Source organism: Vipera berus (genome assembly GCF_964194415.1).
Source record: "Vipera berus genome assembly, chromosome: 2".
In the NCBI taxonomy this organism is placed as follows: domain Eukaryota; kingdom Metazoa; phylum Chordata; class Lepidosauria; order Squamata; family Viperidae; genus Vipera; species Vipera berus.
The window spans coordinates 168,746,273-168,774,157 of record NC_138203.1 but is presented as its reverse complement, the minus strand read 5'-3'; the positions used below and the strand labels follow the sequence as shown (position 1 = coordinate 168,774,157).

The following is a 27,885-nucleotide window of genomic DNA, read 5'->3' as shown; positions in this document are numbered from 1 at the left end:
TGACATGGGCAGGCTTTAAGGCTACACCATGAATGACCAATACCACCGTGCAGCCAGAGATGGCTATCTGGACCTGCTGAAGGAAGCCACCAAGAAGGACTTAAATTCCCCTGATGAAGATGGCATGACCCCGACCCTGTGGGCCGCCTACCATGGCAACGTGGATGCCTTAAGGCTGATAGTTAGCAGAGGGTAAGTCTGGTGTTTGCACTGTTCTGTTTTGGTTTTCATCCAGGCCTTGCTGCTGTTGGTGGTGGTGGGGAAGTTTGTCCCTTATTTCTGGGTATCAACTCCGCTGAACCTTGCAGGCCACTGAGATGAGAGCAGCTTTCATTTGTACCTGGTGGCAGGTGAGATGCCCTGACTTCATTGTTGTTTTGGGGAAAGTCAGGGTTTCAGGATGTGCCCATCTATGAAGTTCTAGACATATTGACAGTATGTGTCTCAAGACACTTGGAAAGCAGAAAAGCTCTGACTTGGATCAGTTCCTTCAATATTTCTTTTTCTCACTCCATCCAAACTTTTAACAGCTGAATGTTTTGCTTACATTGGTATAGAACGGCCTCCATCACACCCAAAATTTTTGCAATGTACCCACCCCTGGGTTTTACTGAAAATCTGGATGGGGTGACCTCATTGGTACACTTTTTTGCTGTTCATGGATTGGCTGAAGAGATGCATATCTTCACTGAGGAGAAGAAACTGTTTTGTTCTGAGCCTTCATTTGCATTACAGTCTGAAGAAGTATTTCATAGAATCATTGAAAGTCAAGGTTGGAAGGGATTTTGAACAGCTTCTATTCCAATCCCCTGCCCAATGCAGGACTCCATTTAGCGTCTTAAGCCTCTCCTTTCCAACATCCATTGAAGGAAGTAGGCTGATTAGGATTGTCAGAGTTGTGATCAAAGGCAGTTTCGATATAGGCAGTTATTTTCTATGATATAATCAGTGATGATATTAATTATAGAAAGAGTAGAGAAGGGAGGAGAAAAATTCTGATGAAGGTAACAGAATTCTGAGGATGTTCTTCTTGAGCTGTAGGGCCCAAAAGCTGAGTTTTACGAGAGGTAAAAGAGCTGGGTTATGGTAGAAGTAATCCTCAAGTTATGGCCACTTGTTCAGCAACTGAATAAGGGGGATTAATGACCGATCTGTGAAGTTATGGCCTTTGCAGCATCCTCATGGTCACATGATTATGATCTGAGTGTTTGGTGCCGGGCTTGCAATTACAACTTCAGAGCAAGCCAGTCACACGATCACCATTTGCAGCCTTCCTTGCTGGCTTCCCACAAGCAAAGTGAGTGAGGATGTAGCTCCTCTAAGTTGTTCCTTCTACATTTTCCCCAAGAAGTCCCACTACAGAGTAGAACAGAGGTCTTCAAACTTAGCCCTTTTATGACTTGTGGACTTCAACTCCTAGAATTCCTCAGCCAGGGACACTGGTTGAGGAATTCTGGGAGTTGAAGTCCACAAGTCATAAAAGGGCCAAGTTTGAAAACCTCTGGAGTAGAAGATTCCAGGAATCCTATACTCTGCAGCACCTCTCTGCTCATCTGGGACTCCCACCTCTTCTCATGTAATGACCTATGGGGTTACAACAGCAACTAGGACTGCCAGAACTGCTGTTGCTAAGTGATGTGGTCACATGATGTTGCATTTTATGACTGTATTGCTTAGAAATCTCAGTCCCAATTGTCATCATAACCAATTGTCATTTATAATACTTCTGTCTGATATAACTGGTCTTCTTCCCATTTTATAGATGAACTAAGTAATAAATCAGGGCTTGCGTAAGGTGAACTAGTGAGTAGTGGCATCTTTTTGAGCTACTTTCATGTCTAAAATATATTGCAATGGCATCACTGGCCCCCAAGATTTAGGGGACCAAATAAGATCTTCACAAGGCCTTTCAAATTCGTATCTTAATATGTATTAAGATGTTGTTGTTGTTGTTAGCTGCGAAGTCGTGTCCGACCCATCGCGACCCTATGGACAACATTCCTCCAGGCCTTCCTGTCTTCTACCATCTTCTGGAGTCCATTTAAGCTCACGCCTACTGCTTCAGTGACTCCATCCAGCCACCTCATTCTCTGTCGTCCCCTTCTTCTATTGCCCTCGATCTTTCCCAGCATTAGGCTCTTCTCCAGTGAGTCCTTCCTTCTCATTAGGTGGCCAAAGTATTTGAGTTTTAGCTTCAGGATCTGGCCTTCTAAAGAGCAGTCAGGATTGATCTCCTCTAGGACTGACCGGTTTGATCGCCTTGCAGTCCAAGGGACTCGCAGGAGTCTTCTCCAGCACCATAGTTCAAAGGCCTCAATTCTTTGGCGCTCAGCCTTTCTTATGGTCCAACTTTCACTGCCATACATTGCAACTGGGAAGACCATAGCCTTGACTATACGCACTTTTGTTGACAGGGTGATGTCTCTGCTTTTTAGTGTGCTGTCTAGATTTGCCATGGCTTTCCTCCCCAGGAGCAAGCGTCTTTTAATTTCTTGGCTACAGTCCCCATCTGCAGTGATCTTGGAGCCCAGGAAAACAAAATCTGTCACTACCTCCATTTCTTCCCCATCTATTTGCCAGGAATTGAGAGGGCCAGTTGCCATGATCTTGGTTTTCTTAATGTTAAGTTTCAACCCAAGTTTTGCACTCTCCTTCTTCACCCGCAAGAAGAGGCTCTTTAGTTCTTCTTCACTTTCTGCCATTAGAGTGGTATCATCTGCGTATCTTAGGTTGTTGATATTTCTTCCGGCAATCTTAATTCCAACTTTTGATTCATCTAGCCCTGCCTTTCTCATGATGTGCTCTGCATATAAGTTAAATAGGCAGGGCGACAGTATACAGCCTTGCCGGACTCCTTTCCCAATTTTGAACCAATCAGTGGTTCCGTGTCCAGTTCTCACTGTTGCTTCTTGACCCGCATATAGGTTTCTCAAGAGACAAATAAGATGGTCTGGTACTCCCATCTCTTTAAGAACTTGCCACAGTTTGTTATGATCCACACAATCAAAGGCTTTAGCATAGTCAATGAAGCAGAAGTAGATGTTTTTCTGGAACTCCCTAGCTTTCTCCATGATCCAGCGTATGTTGGCAATTTGATCTCTAGTTCCTCTGCCTCTTCGAAATCCTGCCTGTACTTCTGGTAGTTCTCGATCCACATACTGCTGAAGTCTAGCTTGTAGGATTTTAAGCATGACTTTACTAGCATGAGAAATGAGTGCAATGGTGCGATAGTTTGAACATTCTTTGGCACTGCCTTTCTTTGGAATTGGAATGTAAACTGATCTTTTCCAATCCTGTGGCCACTGTTGAGTTTTCCAAATTTGCTGGCAAATTGAGTGTAGCACTTTTACTGCACTGTCTTTTAAGATTTTGAATAGCTCAGCTGGAATACTGTCACCTCCACTAGCTTTGTTGTTGCTCAGCTTTTCTAAGGCCCACTTCACCTCACATTCTAGGATGTCTGGCTCGAGGTCAGTGACCACATCATTGTGATTATCTGGGACGTTAAGCTCATTCTTGTATAGTTCTTCTGTGTAATTTTGCCACCTCTTCTTAATCTCTTCTGCCTCTGTTAGGTCCCTGCCATTTTGGTCCTTTATCATGCCCATTTTTGCATTAAACGTTCCCTTCATCTCTCCAATTTTCTTGAAAAGATCTCTGGTCCTCCCTATTCTATTGTTTTCTTCTATTTCTTTGCACTGTTCATTTAAGAAGGCATTCTTATCTCTTCTAGCTATTCTCTGGAATTCTGCATTCAATTGGGCATATCTATGTTTTTCTCCCTTGCCTTTCGCTTCCCTCCTTTCCTCAGCTATTTGCAAAGCTTCCTCAGACAGCCATTTTGCTTTCTTGCATTTCTTTTTCTTTGGGATAGTTTTGGTTGCTACCTGTTGTACAATGTCGCGAACCTCTGTCCATAGTTCTTCAGGCACTCTGTCTATCAGATCTAATTCCTTAAATCTATTTGTCACCTCTACTGTATATTCAACAGGGATATGATTTAATTCATACCTGACTGGCCTAGTGCTTTTCCCTACTTTCTTCAGTTTAAGCCTAAACTTTGCAAGGAGAAGCTCATGGTCTGAGCCACAGTCAGCTCCTGGTCTTGTTTTTACCGACTGTATAGAGCTTCTCCATCTTTGGCTGCAGAGCATATAGTCAATCTGATTTCTGTGTTGACCGTCTGGTGATGTCCATGTGTAGAGCCGTCTCTTGGGTTGTTGGAAAAGAGTGTTTGCTATGACCATCGTATTCTCTTGACAAAATTCTATCAGCCTGTGCCCTGCTTCATTTTGTACTCCAAGGCCAAACTTGCCTGTTATTCCAGTTATCTTTTGGCTTCCTACTTTAGCATTCCAATCCCCCATGATGATAAGGACATCATTTTTTGGTGTTACTTCTATAAGGTGCTGTAGGGCTTCATAGAACCGGTCAATTTCATCCTCTTCAGCACTGGTGGTTGGGGCATAGACTTGGACTACTGTGATATTGAATGGTTTGCCTTGGATTCGAACTGAGATCATTCTGTCATTTTGAGGATTGTATCCCAGTATTGATTTTCCTACTCTTTTATTGACTATGAAGGCTACTCCATTTCTTCTGAGGGATTCTTGCCCGCAGTAGTATACCTGATGGTCATCTGAATTAAATTCACCCATTCCTGTCCATTTTAGTTCGCTGATACCTAAGATGTCGATGTTCAGTCTTGTCATCTCTTGTTTGACCACGTCCAGCTTTCCTTGATTCATGGATCTTACATTCCAGGTTCCTATGGAGAAAAAATCTTTACAGCATCGGACTTTCCTTTCACCACCAGACATATCCACAGCTGAGCGTCCTTTCGGCTTTGGCCCAGTCGCTTCATTCTTTCTGGCGCTACTAGTACTAGCCCTCTGCTCTTCCCCAGTAGCATATTGGACGCCTTCCGACCTGAGGGGCTCATCTTCCAGCGTCATATCGTTTTGCCTTTTGGTACTGTCCATAGGGTTTTCATGGCAAAGATACTGGAGTGGGTTGCCATTTCCTTCTCCAGTGGATCACGTTTTGTCAGAACTCTCAGCTATGACCTGTCCGTCTTGGGTGGCCCTGCACGGCATAGCTCATAGCTTCATTGAATTACGCAAGCCCCTTCGCCACGACAAGGCAGTAATCCATGAAGGGGTGTATTAAGATACATATTAATAAATGGAAACAATAAGGGTTCTCACAATGAGATTTTTTAAAAAAATATTTTCATGACTGATATTATATCTCAGATTCTTATAAGCAATTGATGTTTCTCCTGACTGCCAAGTATGAAAACTATCTCTGATGTGCAGGCCTATGTCCCTTGTTTTTCATTTCTTGTATTACTGAATTTTGCTGGATTCAGAACCCCGGGTTTTTAAATATGCATGTATTGGAACTGAATCAAATAACAGAATTCTCTTTAAGTGCCACAACTGGGTAAACTAGTATTTTTTCTTTCTTATTGGAATTCATATCTCTTGTTTAAAAAACATAGCCAAAAGCTGTAGGATGAGGTGGAAATTCAGAAACCCATATAATTCTGCTCTGAGGTAAAAGGCATAGAAGTTGGTTTCTGCAGAAAGATGCTCTTAGTACCTACAAGCTGGAGTAAATATTCCCAGCAAAGAATCTTCCTCACCGCCTGGCTAGTGTTTAATGACCTGAAAAAAAAGGCTTGCTGTCTGTTGAAGAATATAGTACTAAAAATGCTCCTGCCCTTTTGGCGAAGAATCTGATTAGGAAATGATAGATAGTCCTGATATTTTAAAAGAAGCTTCCTTCATTGGCTGTGTTTTATTGGGGGAGAAGAAATATTTACAGGAACTTAATTGAAATAAGCAAAGAATTTGAAAGAGAGAGGGAGAAAGATTTACTATCTTAAGAAAAGCCAAAGCATTGAAGTTCAACATCAGTGAAGGTTTACCTTTTTAATTAACAACAGTTTCATTTTCTTTGTGGGCAAAGATGAAATTTGAAAGTAAGATTCAGAGAGCTGTGGGCTCAATTATTGCTTTTGCCCTTTGCAAAATTTCTGAGGATTTTTCTGCGTCAAAATCAAGCAGCTGTTGTACTGTGGGCACAGAGTTAGTGAAAAATCACATGGATCTATCAATCTGATTTCTTCTCCAAGGCCATCTCTGCACTTGTAGCTAACAAACCTAACAAACATAGTCTGGCAACATCATTTTTCTGCCATTGCTCCCATGATTTTGATTCTATTTCATCCCCACCCTATAAGCAAGATGGATTTAAGTCATCCTTAGCTCTAGCATTATTGAAATAATGTGTTTGCTGGTACTCTGACACCATCTGAGGGCAGCCACAAGATGTGCAAAATATGCCAGGTTTTGCCACCCTTCACCAGTGAGTTGAAGCAAAGTGATAAACAGGATAAGGATTGGCATCAAGGGCAACAAATGTTATGTTGGGAGACTTCTTTACTGGTTCAAGAATGGGTGAATTGTGCATCAGGGCCTCAGCTGGTATCTCTCTTGTTCTATGCTTTAAGCATGGTGACTGAACTGTATGTTCATAGCCCTTGCCCTACAGGTAAGAAATACGATGCAATATTCCTGCCATACATTACATAACAGATGGGTGGGTTGTGTATGTAAAATCTTAGTCCAATGAATGGAAACCAATCAAGGAGAGAAGCAATCTAGAAATAAGGAGAAATTTCCCAACAAAATAATTTATCAGTGGAACGGCTTGCCTTCAGAAGTTGTGGGTACTTCACTACTGGAGGCTTTTAAGAAGAGATTGGACAACCATTTTGTCAGGAATGGTATAGGATCTCCTGCTTGAGTGGGGGTTGGACTAGAAGACCTCCAAGATCCCTTCCAACCCTATTATTCTGATATTCTATCTACAGTTGTTTTTCATCCAGCATAGGCACTAGAGGGAGGTAGGATTCTGCCTAGTTCATTAGTTTCACAAAAAGCATCTCTGGTGTTCTAACGAGGGACAAGAGTAGAATTAATGAGATGTCTGGAAAAAGGGAGGTGAGTCAGCATTTGCTGGGCAAGATCTTTCACAGCCTCTTCAGTGGGGTGTCTGTGATGGGAGATACCAAAGCTGATGATTAGTGGAGGTCAGCCAGGAAGGGCTTCAGGAGATGAGACAAACAAAAGACAGCCCGCTCTGTTGGCAAACTCATTCTCTCTCAGACAGAGGGCTCTTCAGCTCCTCTTGCGTTATTCCTGAATGAAAGTAGGAGTTCTCTTCACTTGTGTGGGATATTCAATACTTCAGATATAATCTGTCAAATCTGGCATGGGACACAATTTGGAAAGAATATGTATTGGATTTGAATCTCTTTGTAGGAGGTTGCAAAAACCTCTGATGAAACCTGTGGTGCGTTTATATTGCTGGCAAAGGAAAATTAAATACTGATGGGAAGAAACGAATGACAGGACAAAAGTGATACTGATGTATAGATAATATGGCATAGACAATCCAGATATAGGATACACCCTGATACTGATAGGAGTGGGTGTTAATAGATTTGGAGTACAAGTTTATCTGTGTAAGAAGGAAAAGGGGCAACAATGACACACAGAAATCATAGAAGAATTATTATTTTTTAGGACTGTGTGGCAATTAAGAAATAATTTAGAGAAAATGCTTTGGGGTTGGTGAGGATAAGAAGATAGCACTGCTTCGCAACTCTTTACAGTAGCTGCATCTTTTCTCAGGATGACATGACTATCTTTCACTGCTGCCTGGGAAACAAGATGGCTGCCATATTATCTATACACCAGTATCACTTTTGTCCTCCTCCTATTGGATTGTATCATGCTATCTGTGGTAAGAAATGACCTTAACAAAGTAGCATACACTTACTTGCTATAATACTTTTATTATTGTATTAAACAGATGTTCTCATTGACTGGAATGTACAGTAAGCCAATGTAATACAGGACTTTCTTACAACAGGATTTTCCCATTGTTTCCCAATACTTGCTGATTCCTGCTTCGCTTTGTTTTGCAATGTAATAATTGCACATAATTATGTTTTCCTTAACCTGATGTACTAGTTGAGTCTATTAGAGTTCTCTAAAAATGAGGATCTGAAATAAATGGGAAGGTGATCTCAAGGTTGCTTCCTCTACCACTCCCTTAACCCTATGGGACTAATTTGGTCTCCGTTTTCCGTATTCCCCTTGCCCACGCACATGGGGTGATGCTTAAATACTGCATATCATTATACCAGACAGTGATGGAGGTTATGTAAGTGGATGATACCAACCTTGTCCTAGGTCAGAATGAATGATATTGTGATCTGCCCTGTAACACTGAAACCTGTCCCATTTATGGTGTGTTGCCTTGCATTTGAAAATTCTTTGGGTGGGAAGAAACCAATAAGCCATCGCCTTCATCACTCCAAGTCACAGCTTCTGATTCAGTAACAAACATTAATTAGCTTTTTGCTGAGCTCACTGAAGAATGATTTCCCCCAAAGATATACATATTGAAAGGGGTGGATGGGAATTGTCACTTTGTCTGAAGGAATAGTCTGGTAACATTTCAAAGGAGCAGAGAAAACCTTTTTTTCAGATAAGTGAGGGAGTTAGATGTTGAGATTTATTAAAGAGTAGCAAATACCTTTAACTATTTACATATGTTGCCTTTTGGGTTTTCTGGCATAAATGCTACAGTTGTCTGGATAACCCTGAGTGGATTACCAAGCACAAGGTGGGGAGATCAGTGCACTATAACTCCTGGTAACCCTGATCTGAAATGGTATAGGGCAGGGGTAGGCAACCTTGGCTCTTTTATGACTCTTGGACTTCAACTCCCAGAATTCCTGAGCCGGCTGGCTGAGGAATTCTGGGAGTTGAAGTCCACGAGTCGTAAAAGAGCCAAGGTTGCCTACCCCTGGTATAGGGCCTGCTGCTTGAGCAGGGGGTTGGACTAGAAGACCTTCAAAGTCCCTTCCAACTCTGTCATTCTGGTCCTGATCACTCTGGTCAGTAGCAAGGAATATGGGGGAGGAGAGAGTTTATAGTCCCATAAAATAGGAGAGGGTGTCCACATGTATGCTACACTTGTAATATCGAATGGCATTGTCGGTGTAATCTTTTTTTAGTGTGTGATATTTGACTGCACAACTTAATAGAGTTAAATAATAAGTAATACAATGCAGAGCAAGAAAGGGGCTCTCCAAATGCAGCATTTCTGCAGCAGAGGCACTGGCAGCCCACCACTGTATTTCTGTGTTATTCTCTTTTAGCAGCTGGAGTCCAAAGGGGTTGGGTGGGGCTGTTTTCCCATTCTCTCATCCTGCCTCCAGAGCCCTCTATAACAGGGGTGTCAAACTCAATTTCATTGAGGGCCGCATCAGCATTGCGGTTGCCCTCAGGGGGCCGGGTGGATGTGGCCTGGGTGGGCGTGGCCTACTGGGTTGGCATGGCTAAAGTGTGTATGGCCTACTGGGTGGGCGTGGCCATCTCCACATCATTCACATCAAGGGTGCCTATGGGGGCCTGGGCAGGAGTGGGACAGATCTGAGGGTCTCTGGCAGGAGGAGGGTCTCTGGGCCAGGGCCAAGGGAGTGGGGGCCATTCCCTCACTGTTTCCAGGATGGCTTTGCGGGCCGCATGAAACCACTTCACAGGCTGGATCCGGCCCCCGGGCCTTGTGTTTGACATGTCTGCTCTATAAGATTTCAGAGCAGGTTGTTGTGATTCAGGGTCAGCCTGTGGGTTCGGCAGTTGGGTCGGACGACTTAGAGGAGGAGGAGGGGGGTGTTGAAGAGCTTGCTGAGGGGATTGGACAGCTTGATGAGAGCCCCCAGCAAGGCCCCTCTCATCTGGTCATGATGCAGACCCAGCTGTGTGAGCCTGACAGCGTGGATGAAGATGACCCACAGCTGGCCCTGTTCAAGGACGCCCGACGCAGGAGGCAGTCAGTCAGGAGTAAACAGAGGAAGGCAATGGGGCACCTCAGAAGGAGGCACAGAGAGGCCACGCCCTGAACTGTATTTAAGGGGAATGTGTGGGAGGGCTGGTTTGCTGAAGGCAACCGCTTGGATTGTTCCTGCTTCTTAGCTCGTGTTTTATGGTTGGTGTCTTGTCTTGCTCTGTTTTATGTGAATAAATTTGGCAGGCATAATTCCAGCCTCTTGCCGTTTGTAAAGGGGTTGTCCCTGCTTTTTCTGCAGGGCCGGTAGCAGGCTGGTACAGAACACAGGTTCAGAGAGAGGGTTACTGTGAAGCCTAGATTAGTCCTACCACCTGAACTCATCTAGTTACTTTCTGCTCAGTTTGTCAATCTACTGTATAAAAATTCTCAGCTTGAATTTCTTGGCTGACTTAGGCCAGGAGCACATAGCTATTTATAGGGTACAATATATTTATATACCCTAACCTTTATGTAATGTATTTATGTGTTTGGGTTAATACGTTCTCTAGTTATGAGGTAAACTGGCCAGAATACATGGCAGCTTTGACAGCTGTCAAAGCTGCCTTAGCTTCACGCAGGCGCAGCAGTCTGACAGCTGTCAACTGTCAAACTGCGGCGACTGAGCAAGCGTGGCTAATGTTGCAGCTCCGGCTGTCTAAACCTGCCACCGCAGGTTGGACCTCGCAATCCGCGGGAAACCGGCAAGTTTCTGATTGGTCCCCAGCGTGCCAGCTGGAGTATAAATAGCGGCGCAGAAAACCTGTCAAGCGCCCGGTTCCGCACTACAATAAACTGGCTGTTCTTGAGCCTGCTGTCTCGCCTATTCCTTGCTGAAGATAAAGTACTGGCGACGAGGATGGGATTCCTGCTACACTAAGCTGAAGTCACTAGCTATGGAAAGAGAATCTCTTCTACGGTTCAGAGCTAGTCACGGCTGAAGTCACTGAGCCGGAAGTTTCACTTCACTCAAAACGCTGCGTAGCAGTTCCCTTCATCAAGACAGCATGGCTAACCTTTGGCATATCTGCGAGTTCGATATCCGGCACCCAGAATGTTGGGAATCACACTGGGGCCAGGTCGAAGGATTCCTGCTCATCAACAAAATCGCAGACGATCGGTCCAAGGCAGCGGCACTCCTTTGCCTAAGCGGGCCAGCCGTTTACGACGTGGCCATCGGACTGTTCAGCCCGGATCCCATCGCCTCAGTTTTTTATGCAGAACTCATGGAAGGGCTCAGTAAGCATTTTATGCCCGCAAAATCGGAACTCTTCTGGCGCGTAAACTTCGCACAGCGATGCCAACTTCCGGGCGAGTCCGCCACAGATTTCATAGCAGGGGTCAGGCATGCCGCAAGGAGGTGCTGATTCCCTGACCTGGAAGACTGCATCCATGACCAGGTGGTCATCGGACTCAAAGATGAACAACTTCGGAAGAAGCTAGTCGCAAAGCCATCCTTAAACCTAACCGAGGCCTCCAGGAAAATCTTGGCTTATGAAGAAAGCCACCAAGAATCAACTGGCCAACCAGGCAACGGGCCATTCGGGTCCGTACATCAAGAGGACTTAACCCTCAGCGACAACGGGGAAAACGACATCCTAACGGATGTGGACGTGGTCCAACGGAGGTTCGAAAGGCTCCAAACCCGCCGTGACAGCCACGGAGGACCTCCTAGCAACCAAGCGACCGGCAAAAATTCCAACTTCCCGAGGGGCAATTCCCAAGGAAAACCGACGAGATGCGCCAGCTGTGGGGGAAGTCACCCCAGGGCCACCTGCCGTTTCCGTAGTTCCAAATGCCACGGCTGTGGCAAAACCGGACAGCTCAAAGCCGTTTGCAGAAGCCAGAACCTGGAGAACCTGCATGAACTAGAAGTGATGTCCGCAGGTATGAGACCTCCCGCAGCCAACAGAGTTAAGCCCCCCAGGTCCCTAGTGCACACCGTAGCCAGAAACGAGGGGTCACGGGCGGTCCATCTAATTTTAAAACCTAAGATTAGAATCTTAGTACAGCTTCAGAGGGTCCCATGTGAAATGGAGGTAGACTCAGGGTCTTCGGTCTCCCTCATTTCGTTTAAAACCTTCTGTGAGATTTGCCGCCTCAGCAAGCAGCAAATCCCCTTACGTCCTACCCAAGTGCACCTAGCCGATTTTCAAAAGGCACCCATCCCACTTAAGGGAAAGGCCAGAATCTGGGTAGAATTCAAAGAATTCAAGGGACCCTTAACAGTCCTGGTAACCCAGGGTCCCCGTACTAGCCAAATAGGCCTCGACTGGTTCGAGGCCTTGGGAATAGCCTTAACTGGAGTTAATGCGACCCAGGTGGCGAGCCTCGAGGCCGTCTGCAATCAATTTGCAGACGTCTTCGATGGCTCACTCGGAGTGTACACAGGGCCCCGTATCCCTAAAACTAAACCCCAAGGTATTACCAATAAGAATTAAGGCTAGGAGAGTCCCGTTCGCACTCAAAAGCAAAATTGAGAACGAACTGGATCGCCTAGTAAGCCTAGGGGTCCTAGAACCAGTGGAGGGTGGCACTTGGGAAACCCCTATCGTAACCCCTGTCAAGCCCAACGGCCAAATAAGAATTTGCACCAACTATAAGGCCACCCTGAACCGAGCGTTGAATTCGCACGCTTACCCAGTCCCCGCGGTGAAAGACGTCCTCGCTGCCATACGATCCGGCGCCATCTTCGCTAAACTGGATTTGGCGCAAGCGTATTTGCAACTACCTGTCACCCAAGAGACTGCAGATGTGCAAACGATTGTGACCCACTGCGGGGCTTTTAAAGTTAAACGCCTACAGTTCAGTATTTCGGCAGCCCCAGGGATCTTCCAAGAAATTATGGAAAAAACCCTTAAGGGAATCCCCGGGGTCTGCCCTTACTTCGATGACATATTAATCGCAGGCGAATCAGAGGCAGACCTGGCTGACAGACTGCGGGAGGTCCTAACTAGATTCAGGACAGCCGGACTCAAATTGAAAAAAGAAAAATGCTCTATAGGGGTCCCTTCCACAGAATTCCTGGGATATAAGATAGACTCCCAGGGAATTCACCCCACTGACTCAAAAATCAAAGCTATTAAAGCCGCCCCCATCCCCAAAAACAAACAAGAATTACAAGCCTTTTTGGGGTTGCTTAATTTTTATCACTCTTTCCTACCGCATAAGGCTACCATAGCAGAACCCCTTCATAGACCTCTGGACAAGGGAACCCCCTGGTCCTGGTCCCCCCAACATGACTCCAGTTTCCAAAATCTTAAAAGCCTACTCACAAACAAAGGCAGTTTAACACTATTCCGGGAAGAGCTTCCCCTGTGCATCGCTTGTGATGCTTCTCCTTATGGGATCGGGGCTGTTCTGAGTCACTTGACTGAGAACAGGGGGCAAAGGCCAATCACTTTTTACTCCAGAACTCTGTCCAAACCAGAGCGCAATTATGTGCAGATCGATAGAGAAGCATTAGCGATTGTGGCCGGCGTGAAAAAGTTTCACGACTACCTATACGGACGGCAATTTACAATCTATACGGACCACAAGCCCTTGTTAGGTATTTTTACGTCAGACAAGCTGACACCACAAATTCTGTCGCCTCGCATACTGCGATGGTCTAACTTTTTATCTGCTTATTCCTTCAAATTCATTCTGCCGGGGCCTGAAGACCTGGCTCTTCGAGCTCTCTGGCCCAGGCTGAGGATTAATCTTATTTTAACTGGGGTCTTATTTATGCAGGGACAAATATAATTTTTTAAAATTTGTTTTTAACTTTTGTATCTTGGTTTTTTAATCACCCTGTAAACCGCCCTGAGTCCTTCGGGAAAGGGCGGTATATAAATGTAATAAAATAAATAAAATAAATAAATAAATTGGTTCACAAGCCGGGCAAAGAAATGGGATACGCCGATGGGCTAAGTAGACTCCCCCTTCCGAACATGGACCCTGACCCCGCCCCAGCTAGCAACATCCTAGCAATTCTAGAATTACCTGAATGCCCTCTATCCGCTAAGGAAATAGCCACCGCCACTGCCACGGACAAAATCACTAGCAGAATACTGGCCTGGGTCACCTCCGGCTGGCAATCCACATCCCCCGGGCCTGAATTCCAGCCTTACTTCTCAAGGAGACTAGAACTATCATCTCATAGGGGTTGCATTCTATGGGGAAATAGAGTCATTGTCCCTGATGTACACAGACCCAAGGTGCTTAACACTCTGCATGAGGGTCACCTGGGAACGGTAAAAATGAAGGCATTGGCTAGAAGCTATGTCTGGTGGCCTGGTATAGACAAAGATATAGAGTCACATGTGGCCGGATGCTACCCCTGCCAAGTGACCAGACCAGCACACCCGCACGCCCCAGTACACAAATGGGAAGCAACCAACAATCCATGGTCCCGAGTACACTTAGATTTCGCTGGACCCTTCCAAGGGCAGGTATTCCTAATTGCCGTAGATAGCCATTCCAAGTGGCTGGAGGTCGCGCCTGTCACTAGTATGACCACAGCAGCGACAATCCAAGTACTTAGAGGACTTTTCGCCACACACGGCCTTCCAGACGTATTAGTTTCAGATAACGGACCCCAGTTTACTTCCCGTGAATTTCAGACTTTCACAACGGAGAACTCTATTAGGCACGTCACTTCGGCTCCCTTCCACCCCTCAACGAATGGCTTGGCTGAGGTTATGGTTAAGACAACGAAAGATGCACTACGGAAAATTATTGCGGGAAATTGGCACCGCAGGTTGGCCCAATACCTGCTGGCCCAGCATACCACCCCCTGCACAACAACAGGCAAGTCACCAGCTGAACTGCGTTGGGGGAGACGCCTGACTACAAGACTGGATAGACTGCACCCGGACAGGACATCGGCTGAACCAGAACCGCCCCTGCTTCAAAGAACTTTTCAGAAGGGGCAGCTCGTCTGGACAAGAAACTACGGGGAGGGGCACAAATGGACTCCAGGGGTTATAACAGAACAAACCGGGCCATTATCATATACGGTGGACACTGACGACAATAACCGTTTGTGCCGCCACATCGACCAATTACGGCAACGCTGTGCGCAAAACGTAGGGGGAAGGGACAGCAGGTCAATTTTAAGACCTAACTTCAACCCCGGAACTAACAACAATCCCATAGCCCAACACAATCCCATAACAATCCCATAGCCCAACACAACCAACAACGAACTCCCAGAATCAGACCCCACGCAAGCATCCGTACATCCAGATCCAAGAGGGACAGAAGCGAATGCAGCAACACCCCCCCGTCGTTCCGAGAGAGCCAAGAAACCCCCAGCCTACTTAAAAGATTACGAATGGGGGCTTAAGAAATAACACAGGGATTGGGGTGTTTATCCCACCAGTTCAGGGGTGGGGTAAGGGGTGTTACATATTTATGTGTTTGGGTTAATACGTTCTCTAGTTATGAGGTAAACCGGCCGGAATACACGGCAGCTTTGACAGCTGTCAAAGCTGCCTTAGCTTCACGCAGGCGCAGCAGTGTGACAGCTGTCAACTGTCAAACTGCGGCGACTGAGCAAGCGCGGCTAATGTTGCAGCTCCGGCTGTCTAAACCAGCCGCCGCAGATTGGACCTCGCAATCCGCGGGAAACCGGCAAGTTTCTGATTGGTCCCCAGGGTGCCAGCTGGAGTATAAATAGCGGCGCAGAAAACCTGTCAAGCGCCCGGTTCCGCACTACAATAAACTCGTTGTTCTTGAGCCTGCTGTCTCACTTATTCCTTGCTGAAGATAAAGTACTTTATTCTCCCCCTCTGGATTTAAATGACCGTCTCTTCACTTATTCCATAAACATAGATACTGTATAGTAATTACAATTACCATGTTTTTAGCTGCTGGGAAAAGCATCTAACTGCAGAAGAATGGGGCCATGCCATCACCTCAGATTTAGTGGGAATTTCTGACTTAGGAAAAATGATGTCTTTATGGCAGGCAGCTGTTCCTTAGTTCTCGCATCAGACTTTTTTTTAAAAAACAAAACAAAAACAAACAGTATGTTGGTAAATGCATGCAGCATATACAGAAGTCAGTAGATGTGGCAGTTGGTTAGCAATTTGACAGGTTTTTCCCAACTTCAGGAGCTGTCATAGTTCAAGGTATGGGGCACTGACTGAATGTTAGTTTCTCCATTTCCTCCTCTTTTGCATGTGGGTACACTAATTGGCTCTGGTTATTCCCAGCCTATTCTTAGCATTTTGAGGGTGGCAAGTTTAAGAATTAATTAGAATTAAGAGGTAAACAAAATCAGCATCCAAACACTATCGCTCGAGGCACGTGGCACAAATATATGTTTCTTTTTTTACTTTTTTTGCATTTATTGCCTATCATATGACTCTAAAGCAGGGGTCCCCAGCCCCCGGTCCCTGGACCAGTAGTGGGCCGTGGCATGCCAGCAACCAGCCCACACAAACAAGCAAAGCCCCATCTGTGGGATGCAGGCACGCACTCTCCTGTCTGTGGAAAAACTTTTCTCCACGGAACCGGTCCCTGGTGCCCAAAAGGTTGGGGACCTCCGCTCTAAAGTTCCTCATAGGATATTTGAACACACAGGTCCAGAGGTCAGTGCTTATCGTCAACTAAACAACTGCCCTGTGCCTCACTGACTATGGTAAACTCATTTTTGTCCCTCTGCACAGATGATCTCACTTAGTGAGTTAATAGTGATGCATGAATTAAATGGCCATATGGCTTATAATTTTCCTGCTTAATAATAGTGAATCCCAAGTTCAAAGGACCATCACGACATAATATACTTAATATGGTATGCTGCAGGCTGCAGAGGAACCATACTTTTTGATGCTTTTCCCCCCTTCTACAGTAAAGAACAGCACTATAAAGATCAATGCCACCAAAATCAATAAAAGTTGTCTTTTCCTCAAAAGGAGCTTCTATTTTTTTTCAATCTCATTCTTACAATGCTTTCATGCTTTGTGGTGCTTATTGTTATGATGTGGGGGCTGGTGTAGTTACTTTTCCTGCAGAAGTTTGCAACTTCCTTTAACCACCTTTGCTTCTGGAAAAAAAAACACCATTGGAGGAATTCCATCATGACTTTCCCTAGAGAGTTAATTGATGGCTGGAAAATCACGGAAGTTGCAGATTAATGGAAGATAATAATCTACAGCAAGTCTATCTTGCATGCACACCTTAGCAGCCTAGTACCTCACGTAGGAAGATTTTATCAAAATATTCTCAAACTAAGCAGCGAAGTATTGGGGGAAAAAAACATGGACAAGATTTTTCTGCCCAGCATTATTTGGGATAAATGTGGTACAATGTATTTATATTTCTAGGAAATATACTAGGGGTTGCAGTGCAACAGGAAAAGGGAAGAGGAGAAAAATGACTATGATCTTGTCCTTTTTTTCTTCTTGCACAGAGACATGTATGCTCACTCTAATACACAGGCATTTGTTCAGAACATTAAAGCCTTGTGTGCCTTGTACCCAAAGCTTAGCTCTGGCATTTTCAGTTTCACTGTCTCTTTAACCACATACCATCAATAATTTATTCCTTGTCTGCAATTCATCAAATATTGATATTTTCCCTCAATTTCCCACTACTGATAGGTCAGTATCAAGGCAAGGGAGAGAGGGTGGGCTAAGCAAGTAGCTCAAATGAACTTGTTGGCAGGCCCTAACTGGGTCTGTTCAGCAGGGAAACCACCAACCAAAAGAAACTCTGCTCCCACAATCTCTTGTCTGGCAACTTCCCTTCTTGTGAGTCTTTGCATTCCCCACATTATCGAAATGAGTGAGAAATGTCACGGATGTGTTTTGAGATGTCAAGATTTGTGTCAAAATCCATGTCACAGTCCCTTTAGCACTGGTTAACGTTGGGAAGCTGCCCAAATATCCACACTAAGAAAGAGGAATATGCCTCCTGTCTTGTCCTATAAATTTCAAAGAGGCTAAGAAGTATTGCAAAAGCCCTACTCTGACTCTACTATTGCCATGTTTTTCTACAAAAGCATCTAAGTTGTTTTTTCTTTCCTATTTTACCCGCAGAGCAATCTCTTCAGGCAGGCTGTGTAGAAAAGATGTTTAATTTAAGGTTGAAGGAAACCCCGGAGCTAATCTCTCTCATCTTAGTGAGAAAGCATAAGATAGGGAATTGGAAGTGGGCCAAGTATGTTGCGTAAGCTTCTGAATGAGCAGAATATACAGTAAAACAAATGAACTAAATGTAAAAGTTGCCAAGTATTATTTTTGCAGTGCACGAGGCTTGATATGTATGCTACATGTGCTCAATTGTCTATTTAAATGTGAAATGCATAAGGTATTTCTCTTTTCACACATACGGTATATACTTCCCAGCTTATAAAAGGCATGTTACAAATATTACTGTTGGGCACCACTTAAAGCTGGGCTTTCCTTCTTCAAAAAATGCTTGAAAAATACTCTTTAATAGTTTAACAGCATAAACATGATAAAGCAGTACCAATGAATAACAATAATGTAAATTATCTGTATTTGTTAGCCTTCCTCAACATGCCCTTTAGATGGGACAAAAACTCAGAATTCTCAGCCAGGATGGCAGCTGGTTAAATGTTCTGAGACTTGATCTCCTAATGCACTCAGAAGGCACAAAGCAGGGAAAGGCCAGCATTCTCCAAACTGGGTGCTCTCCACAGCTATGGACTTTAACTCCCAGAATTCTCCAACCACCATAACCATTGTTGAGAATGGGAATTGAAGTTCATACAACGGGAAAGTAACCAACTTATGGAAAGTTGTTTTCGGTATTTTCTGTAAGTCTAAAAGAATATCTACAAAATGAGACTGCAGACCACTTTGAGAACTTACTCTCTGTTTCTCACACCATTTTAGGGGCGATCCAGACAAATGTGATATCTGGGGGAACACACCTCTTCATCTGGCAGCAGCCAATGGCCACCTGAATTGCCTCTCCTTCCTGGTGTCTTTTGGGGCCAATATCTGGTGTCTGGACAATGACTACCACACACCGTTGGACATGGCCGCCATGAAGGGTCACATGGAGTGTGTGCGTTACTTGGACTCCATTGCTGCTAAGCAAAGCAGCCTCAACCCTAAGCTGGTGAGCAAGTTGAAGGACAAAGCCTTTAAAGATGCAGAGAAACGCATTAAGGACTGTTTAAAGATGCAGAAGAAACACCACGAAAGGATGGAGAAGCGATACAAGAAAGAGATGTCTGACCGCTCGGACACGATGAGTTTCTCCAGCTACTCCAGTAGCACACTGAGCAGGAGACTGCCACACATGTCCATGATGAATTCCTTGCCGTACTCTCAGGCCACCATACAGGGCACAGCCAAGGGCAAGACAAAAATCCAGAAAAAACTGGAGAAAAAGAAACAGGTGGATGGGACATTCAAGATTTATGAGGATGGGAGGAAAAGCGTGAGGTCCTTGTCTGGCTTACAGCTGGGCAACGATGTCATGTTTGTGAAACAAGGCACCTATATTAGCCCAAAGGAATGGACCCGGCGAAATGTTAGAGATATGTTTCTGTCTGACGAAGATACCGTCTCCCGTGCCATAAGTGACCCAGGTTTGCACATGGACTCCGCCCATTCTGAGGTCAGTACTGATTCTGGCCATGACTCTTTATTCAATCGGCCTGGACTTGGTACCATGGTTTTCCGGAGGAACTATGTCAGTAGCGGTCTATTTGGGATTGGTCAAAGTGATCCCAGTATTTTGGGGGAAGGCAATACAGACAGGATGAGTGTTAAGCTTCACAGCCGCCTTCAACGCTCGCCAAGTCTTAACGACAGTATCGGCAGTGCCAACAGCCTGCAGGAGAGGAATCTGGAGGACTTGCCCTGGGATGAAGTGGAACTGGGTCTGGATGATGATATCGAACCCGACACTAGCCCTCTGGAGACCTTCCTGGCTTCTTTGAATATGTTTGAGTTTATTTCTATCCTTAAGAAGGAGAAGATAGATCTGGAAGCTCTGATGTTGTGTTCAGACAATGATCTGAAAAGTATCAACATTCCGCTGGGGCCCAGGAAAAAGATTCTGGATGCTGTTCAAAGAAGGAAACAGACTTTGGACAACCCTGATGTCATAGAAGACACAGATCTGTAAGCAATAGAACTGCTCCACTTCATACTTGTGGGTGCCCTCAGGTCTTCAACATACGATGCGCATAACTTAGCAGGGTACTTGTTACATACTCCTCACCTAAGCAGGGAATGTTTTAGTTGATCATGGTGTTGTTAGAAGAAATTCTGCCTAAAACCTGATGGGAACTTGCCAACCTAACTGATAGACTTTGAATGATAAAAAAGGGGTCCGTATAAATGTTTCAGTAGCTATGAGATGAATAAATAAGAACTAGAGATGCTCGCTATATTAATGTAATGTAATATTCTGCAGCTTTCTTAGTTCCGAATTCTTATCGTCCCTAATTAGTATTATCCTATTTTCCTCATTAAACATGTTGGAAATATATTGGTTATCTTTCTAAATGGGCAATCCTTTTGAGTTGAAGGGGTGCACTGGCTTCTATGGAGCCTTTTAGGTGCTTAATGAATGACCAGTCTTGGCAAGGAGACCCACCACACTCTTGCATTCACAATAGTGGGGACTGATCTTGAATTGCATAATTGAGAAGAGACCAGTGGGCAATAGCCCTGTCAGGAAGACAAGGCATGCCAGGGGATACAGGAGGAGACAAGAACCTGCCTGTAGCAAGTGGCACTTTAACAGACCTCTTCCAGTGTGAAGTAGCAATAGTGAGAGTAGCATGCAGTCCTATGATGCCCAGTTTCATACAGGCCTCAGAGGCAGCACTTACACTGCAGAGAAGTGGCCATCAGTAAGCACATCCCTGTCTGGGGCTGATAAGATCATGGTGGGGCACATTTTATGCCTCAGCTATTATTTTTTACTACCTATTTTTGGTAGTAAATCCCATGCTCTCCATTTTCTCCTCTGACCATGTTACTTATTCTCTCTCTCTCTCTCCCTCCCTCCCTCTCTCTTAAATTTATACAGCTGCCCACCTCACATGAAGTGATTTACTATCACTTATTTACCCCTTTATCATCACCAAGCCTGTCAAAAGCTTTAAACTTATATACGGAGATCTAAGCAGATTGGAAAACTAGAGGGATTGCCAAGAGGAATGTTTCCAATCCCCACTGAGTAAATCCAATACCGAATACTGGCAATCCAGGAGCTATCAGTTAAGCTTGCTATTGGCATGATCTCTCTCTCCTCTTTAAAGCAAATGTCTTTCATTAAAAAAATGTTTGTTTCGTTCTCAGGTTGTATTTTCAAATCACTGTTTTCCTACAATATAGCATCCTTATTCAGTGGTGGGATTCAAATATGTGAACAACCGGTTCTCTGTGTGGATGTTGCTTCCGGAAGTCCATTCTGGGCCTGGGCAACAAAAAATTAGCTACCGGTTCTGCCGAACTGGTGCGAACCGGCTGAATCCCATCACTGTCCTTATTGCTAGGTATAACAAAAAGTAGGGCTGTCAAGTTACCAGGGCAGCTCTGAAATGCAGTTTGTGAAATTAATTGTTGATTTTACAACGGTTTCCTCTCCCTGCCATTTTATGCTGTTTCATTTGTGATTAGTTTCTGTTTATTAATGCCACAGTAATATCACTGTTCATTAACAAAATCTGTTTTCTCCATTACAGATAGCCATGAACACAGGAGAAAACCACTTCTAAGTTGCCAGAAATGATCTCCTAGAGATCCGATCAGTAGCAAACATGAATGCCACAACAAAATGCCTCAATTCTTTCTCAGCTTCCTTTTTCTGCTTTACTGTCTGCAGAAGCTTGTCTGGTGCTAAAGAGCTTTTTTTTAAGTGGGGGGTGGGGGAAAGGAACGCAATTGCATTAAACTAAAACATATAATCTACCGGGAGAGCTAATGTGCAAAATAAAGATGAACTAATAAAGATGATTTCTTATTCCATATGTTCTAAGTGCTTAGTAAAATAATAGAAACATAAGGTAAAGGTAAAGGTTCCCCCGCACATTCGTGCTAGTCGTTTCCGACTCTAGGGGCTGGTGCTCATCTCCGTTTCAAAGCCGAAGAGCCAGCGCTTGTCCGAGGACGTCTCCGTGGTCATGTGGCCGGCATGACTAGACGCCAAAGGCGCACGGAACGCTGTTACCTTCCCACCAGAGTGGTCCCTATTTTTCTACTTGCATTTTTACGTGCTTTCGAACTGCTAGGTTGGCAGAAGCTGGGACGAGTAACAGGCGCTCACTCTGTTACGCGGCGCTCGGGATTCGACCCGCCAAACTGCCGACCTTCCGATCGACAAGCTCAGCGTCCTAACCCACTGAGCCACCGCGTCCCTAATGGAAACATAGCAAGGTAGAAATTTGGGGTGTTTTTGTGGAGTTAAGAGTTGCAGGTCTATAAAAAAATAAGCCATGAGAGGAGAAACAATTTATGGGAATGACAACAATTAAGGCACACAGCTACTCCTCGACTTATGACAGATTTCCCCAACGTGTTCCAAAGTTCTGCCCCCCATCAGGTGACCGTATTTAAGTTGCTCAGTAACCAGCCTGCTTTTACAGCTGTTTGCAGCTTCCTGTGATCATGTGACTGCAATTTACAACAAAACCATGATTCTTGAGGTTTTTGCCAAAAATTGGCCTTTACTTCCAGATTTTGGTAAAAATGCTCCATAACAAACAATGGATTCTCTTTAATGACTACTTCAAAAATATATCAGAAAATCAGGTCAATCACATGATAACCCCCTTTACAACCATCACAATTTATGGGCATTATGGTCATAAGTTGAGGATTACCTTAATGCCATTTATCTAAGGTTTCTATATATTGACTGCAAAAATCTGGACCACCACTATTTAGCAGTAAACAATTAAGATTTATTTGCATGAACCTTATCTTCACATATACAGTGGTAGCTCAAATGGTAGCTATTTGACTGCTTCAACATTTGTCAAATTTGGTACTCAATGCATTTCGATGTGAAAATTTTGTCCCGGTACTCATCATTTCTCTCGATACTCAACTTGCAAGGTAGAACTGGTTGGCGTTGGCTGCCTTGTGACTCACTACCTCTTTTGGCTAAAATAAAAAGTTACATCAATTTGCCAAGTACAAAGATTGCTCAAAGTAATTCTTGATTATTACTACTCACAAATTAGAATCCTTGATATCAGTATAGATTACTGACAGAGATGATATTCCTTCATGTTAACCATCTAAAATTGTAAAATAATTATCTAAACTTATGAACTACCTACCTAAAATCATAAACTGGTTTTTAATACATTTCTCCTAAGGGAGAATTTCTCCCTTGGAAATTTCTTAAGGTGAAATGTATTCATCTTGTGGGTGATTAGGCCTTGTTAATGCTAAAGTTCAATGCACCAGGACTATCTGCTGTGCTGGCTCCTATTTTGAATGGGACCTTCAATAGATCTTGTACAAGTTGTGTGTTCTGTTATATGTAAGACATGGTTGTCTAATCTTTGGCTTGCCTGGGATGCACTGAGTGAAGAAATTCTTCTTGGTCCCCATATAAAATATATGATACAGTTAATGTATACAAATGACAAACTTCCTTTTTAATTATTTTTTTATTCTGGGTCGCAATTTGTCTGTGGGTCATGAGCTGGGCATGCCTGATGTAAGATCTAAGCCCTCACCCTTAACTCGTATGCAATCTCTGGAAGACATGATGATGTATGTGTGCCACATTAATAGCAAACAGATAGGAGCCCTGCCTGTTTGCCAAAGTCATTTCTTTCAACCACCTACACACCCAAGCAGGCAGAAGTTTCTTCTGTTTATGAATAATAGTTTTGGGAACGTGCTACAGTACAGATATACAACATGAGGAAATATGCTATCCTCCTTCAGGGGACAGGAGGGTGGCATATTGCCCAGATATAATCCCTCTTTAACTAATCCATTTAACCTCAATCATTACGCAGAAACAATAAGTGACCATTCACCTGTGGGTGTCTTTGCAAACTATTATAGTTTAGCTATGAGCATATGTGTAGGAAATACATAATGGTTAATACCGTATTTTCCGGCGTATAAGACTACTTTTTAACCCATGAAAATCATCTTAAAAGTTGGGGGGTCGTCTTATACGCCCAGTCGTCTTATACGCTGTAAAATCAGCGAGCCCGGGAAGGCACGCCCTCCCCTCTCACTGTGGAGGAAGCAGGGCAGGCTGGCGTCTGGCGGGAGCCGGCAGGGCAGTCCTGTGCACGCAAGCGCTCCCCAGCTGTTAAGGAGCACTCCTTAGCAGCTGGGGAGCACGCTTGTGCGCAGGACTGCCCTGCCGGCTCCCGCCCGACGCTCTTCCCTCTTGAAGCAGCATCGCTCCCCGGCTCCTAAGGAGTCCTCGGGGATGCTGCCTCAAGAGGGAAGAGCGTCGGGCGGGAGCCGGCAGGACCCAAGAGTAAAATAACGGCCCTGCTAAGATCTCTATCTGTCTTGTGCACACATATTGGATATATATTAATGCTTTGGTTATGATTTAGTTAGCATACATAACATTGGATCTTGCTGGCCAGACCGAAAATCCATTCAACCTGTTTGTATTTCTCTTGGCGTTTACCATATGCCGAAAAGTTCCAAATTTAGTTATTTTTCTACTGCGATTCCAAATCTTGGAAGAAACGTTTTCCGGCTCTTGGCTGTGAAAGGAACAGAAGCTACCGCTTCCTGTGCTAACTTTCTAATACTGATTAGCTTTCCTGGAGAAGCAAACCTTCTGTTCCAGCAAGATCACTACAGAGCGGGTTAGAAGACAAGACTCCAGCAACAGCTAGACTCCTTCCAAAGGTCCGCCTAGATCCCGCCGACAATTTTATTTTCCGGGTACACCCAAATTCCCTTTTAGCACCGGGGAGGGGAGGGTGGGAAGAGATCATCGCTACTTTCTTCCTCCACTGTCTCCCTAACGCCTTCCCGCAGCTCCTCCCAATAATTCCCTTCCCCCAGGCTTACCCTACAAGTACATAATGTCCCGGGCAGCTGTAAATATCACGAATCATGGCTAGGAGGTGAGCGAGAGATAGAAAATAAGACGAAAGCGTCCCTTCCTCTTTCCCCCCCCACCCGATCCACCTCGTCTCTAAAGCCGAGGAGCTGCCCTCCCTAACCAGAACGCGCAGCCACCTGTGGAATCCCTGGAGCAGCTTGCAACGGAAGAGAAGGCGCCACCTCTTTGGGCGTCACCGGGTCCTGATTTGTCCATTGGACACAGGAAATTGATCACTGCCTCTACTTCCGTCGCTGTCCTGAAACCGAGAGTCGTACAAAAAATCTCCCTTTAATTTGTTTATCCGAAGCGGAAATGAAAGCGGAGGGCCTGTTGGGATGTTGCGTGAGATTCATTTGGACGGTGGAGCTCAGGCTCGAAACTGCAGGCAGTGACGCCTTTCTTCAAAAACCTCAAGAGGGAAGAGCGTCGGGCGGGAGCCGGCAGGACCCGACGCTCTTCCCTCTTGAGGCAGCATTCCCGAGGACTCCTTAGGAGCTGGGGAGCGATGCTGCCTCAAGAGGGAAGAGCGTTGGGCGGGAGCCGGCAGGGCAGTCCTGCACACGTGCGCACTGCTCGGCTGCTAAGAAGTGCTCCTTAACAGCTGGGGAGCACGCGCGTGCGCAGGACTGCCCTGCCGGCTCCCGCCAGATGCCAGCCTGCCCTGCTTCCTCCACAGTGAGAGGGGAGGGCGTGCCTTCCCGGGCTCGCTGATTTTCCGGCGTATAAGACAAAAAATCTTGAAAATCATCTCAAAAGTTGGGGGGTCGTCTTATATGCCCAGTCATCTTATACACCGGAAAATACGGTAATACTCGTCCACACTCAGTGTTTATAATTTTACTTGCCTATGGACACTTCACCAAATGTACCAAATGGTGTATGTATGTGTGTGTCGAACTGATTCAGTTTCTTCATTGTCAGTTTTTATCTTAATAACACCATCGTTTAGATGCGATCCATTTTTTCCCCAGTTTCTACCTTGACTTTTAAGATAAGGACTTTTATATCTTTTTGTTTTCTGCCAACAGAGTGGTGCCATCTTAAACTGTTAATGATTCTGCTGCCGATTTTTATTTCAATTTCCAATTAATCTGAATTGTCACTGAATAGAAAAGTGCTTAAATGCAGTCCTGCTATACACCTTTTCCAATCTTGAACTAGTCTGCATCTCCATAAGATATTTGACAGAGGGTGAATTTAAGTGTCCTGGAATGTGCATTTCCCTTGGGTACTTCCATAATTTGTCATGTTCAGTGCAGTTAAAACTTTGCTATGGTATAATTTGAATATGATTATTCCATGATCCAGTGAACATTTGCAAGGCACTTTCTCTTTCTTCTTCTAAAACCAGACTGTATTGTACATCAAGCAAGTTCTTTTTCCAAGGTTGGACCCTAGATTGTTATAGGATGTTCAACCAAATTTTGTCGGCATACAAACCGGGGTAATAGAGGCACATTTGCAGTAGCCATTCTTCTTTGAGATTGGGATGAACCCTGATCATTCTCAGTCTTTCAGCCACTCATTGGTGTCCCATGTTTTTTGACATAGCTTTGCTATGTCAAAATTGCTGCTGTTGATATTGTTCTGATGGTCCAGAGCAGACATGTCAAACACAAGGCCCGGGGGGCAGATCCGGCCCGTGAAGTGGTTTCATGCGGCCCGCGAAGCCATCCTGGAAACAGTGAAGGAACGGCCCCCACTGCCTTGGCCCTGGCCCAGAGACCCTCCTCCTGCCAGACACCCTCAGATCTGTCCCACTCCTGCCCAGGCCCCCATAGGCACCTTTGATGCGAACGATGTAGAGCTGGCCATGCCCACCCAGTAGGCCATATGCACTTTAGCCATGCCCACCCAGGCCACACCTACCCGGTCCCCTGAGGGCAACCGCAATGCTGATGCGGCCCTCAATGAAATTGAGTTTGACACCCCTGGTCCAGAGGATTTCCCTTTGGGCAGTTGTTTCAGTGCTAATTCCTTTGCTGGTATATCTAGTTCTCCTTCAGATTACTATTTGTTACAGGCTTTTTTTAAAATAACTAGTATACAATTCCTCAGTGTCTTCCTGACATCTGTTTGCTTCTGATCATTCATCTCTGCTTTTATTGCTCCTTTGCATGCAGTAAATACCGGTAGTTTATGGGTTTCTTTCTTCCATTATTTTGCAATGCTCATTCTAGAACTTTGTCATTTTTTAAATTTATGTTGAAATTCTGCATTTAGCTGGCTTGTTTCATCTCTGTCACCAAGGCTTTACCCTTCCTCTTCTGTTGAAGAGTTTGGATGGTTCTTCTGATAGCCATTTGCTTATTTGTATGCATTATTTTCTTTTGCACAAGCCTTGACCCTGGGCTCTTTTGCTGAGCATGCTTTTCATTTCTTCCCAGAGTTCATCCAAAGGTTTTCTAGTGAAATTAAATAAGTTGAGTGTGTTCTTTACTAGGTTTGCATGTGCAGATGAAATTTTGTCCATGTTATATTTCCTTGGAGCAATGTTCTTTTTTGATGTTGCAGAAACTGAATCTAAAACAGATTTTGGCTAGTTTGGTTGTTGTAGAGTCCTTTTGGAGATGTCATATCTCCAAATGTCTTTTAGGTTGATTTTCTTGACAGAAGATACTGGACAGCCATTTGCCTGAAATGGTATAGGGTTTCCTACCTGAGCAGGGGGTTGGACTAGATGACCTCCAAGGTCCCTTCCAACAACTACTACTACTATTCTTCTTCTTCTTCTTCTTCTTCTTCTTCTTCTTCTTCTTCTTCTTCTTCTTCTTCTTCTTCTTCTTCTTCTTCTTCTTCTTCTTCTTCTTCTTCTTCTTCTTCTTCTTCTTCTTCTTCTTCCTCTTATTATTATTATTATTATAGAACTGCAACAAGCTTTCTTCTAAATCAGATCTATCAACTATTTCTGCTTCTTCTTTTGTCTCCAATTTTGCTGTTGAGACTTTCCAT

At 44.6% G+C, this 27,885-nt stretch overlaps 1 protein-coding gene across 1 annotated transcript; it reads left to right on the top strand.

Moving 5' to 3' along the window:
* Positions 1-28: 28 nt before the first annotated feature.
* On the top strand, positions 29-21,652 carry USH1G (USH1 protein network component sans; the record flags this gene model as incomplete). Its single annotated transcript, XM_081321150.1, has 3 exons — positions 29-192; positions 18,759-20,000; positions 21,575-21,652. The coding sequence occupies 3 exons, from the start codon at positions 29-31 to the stop codon at positions 21,576-21,578; spliced, it is 1,410 nt and encodes a 469-aa protein (XP_081177276.1). The 3' UTR covers positions 21,579-21,652.
* Between the last annotated feature and the right edge of the window lie 6,233 nt (positions 21,653-27,885).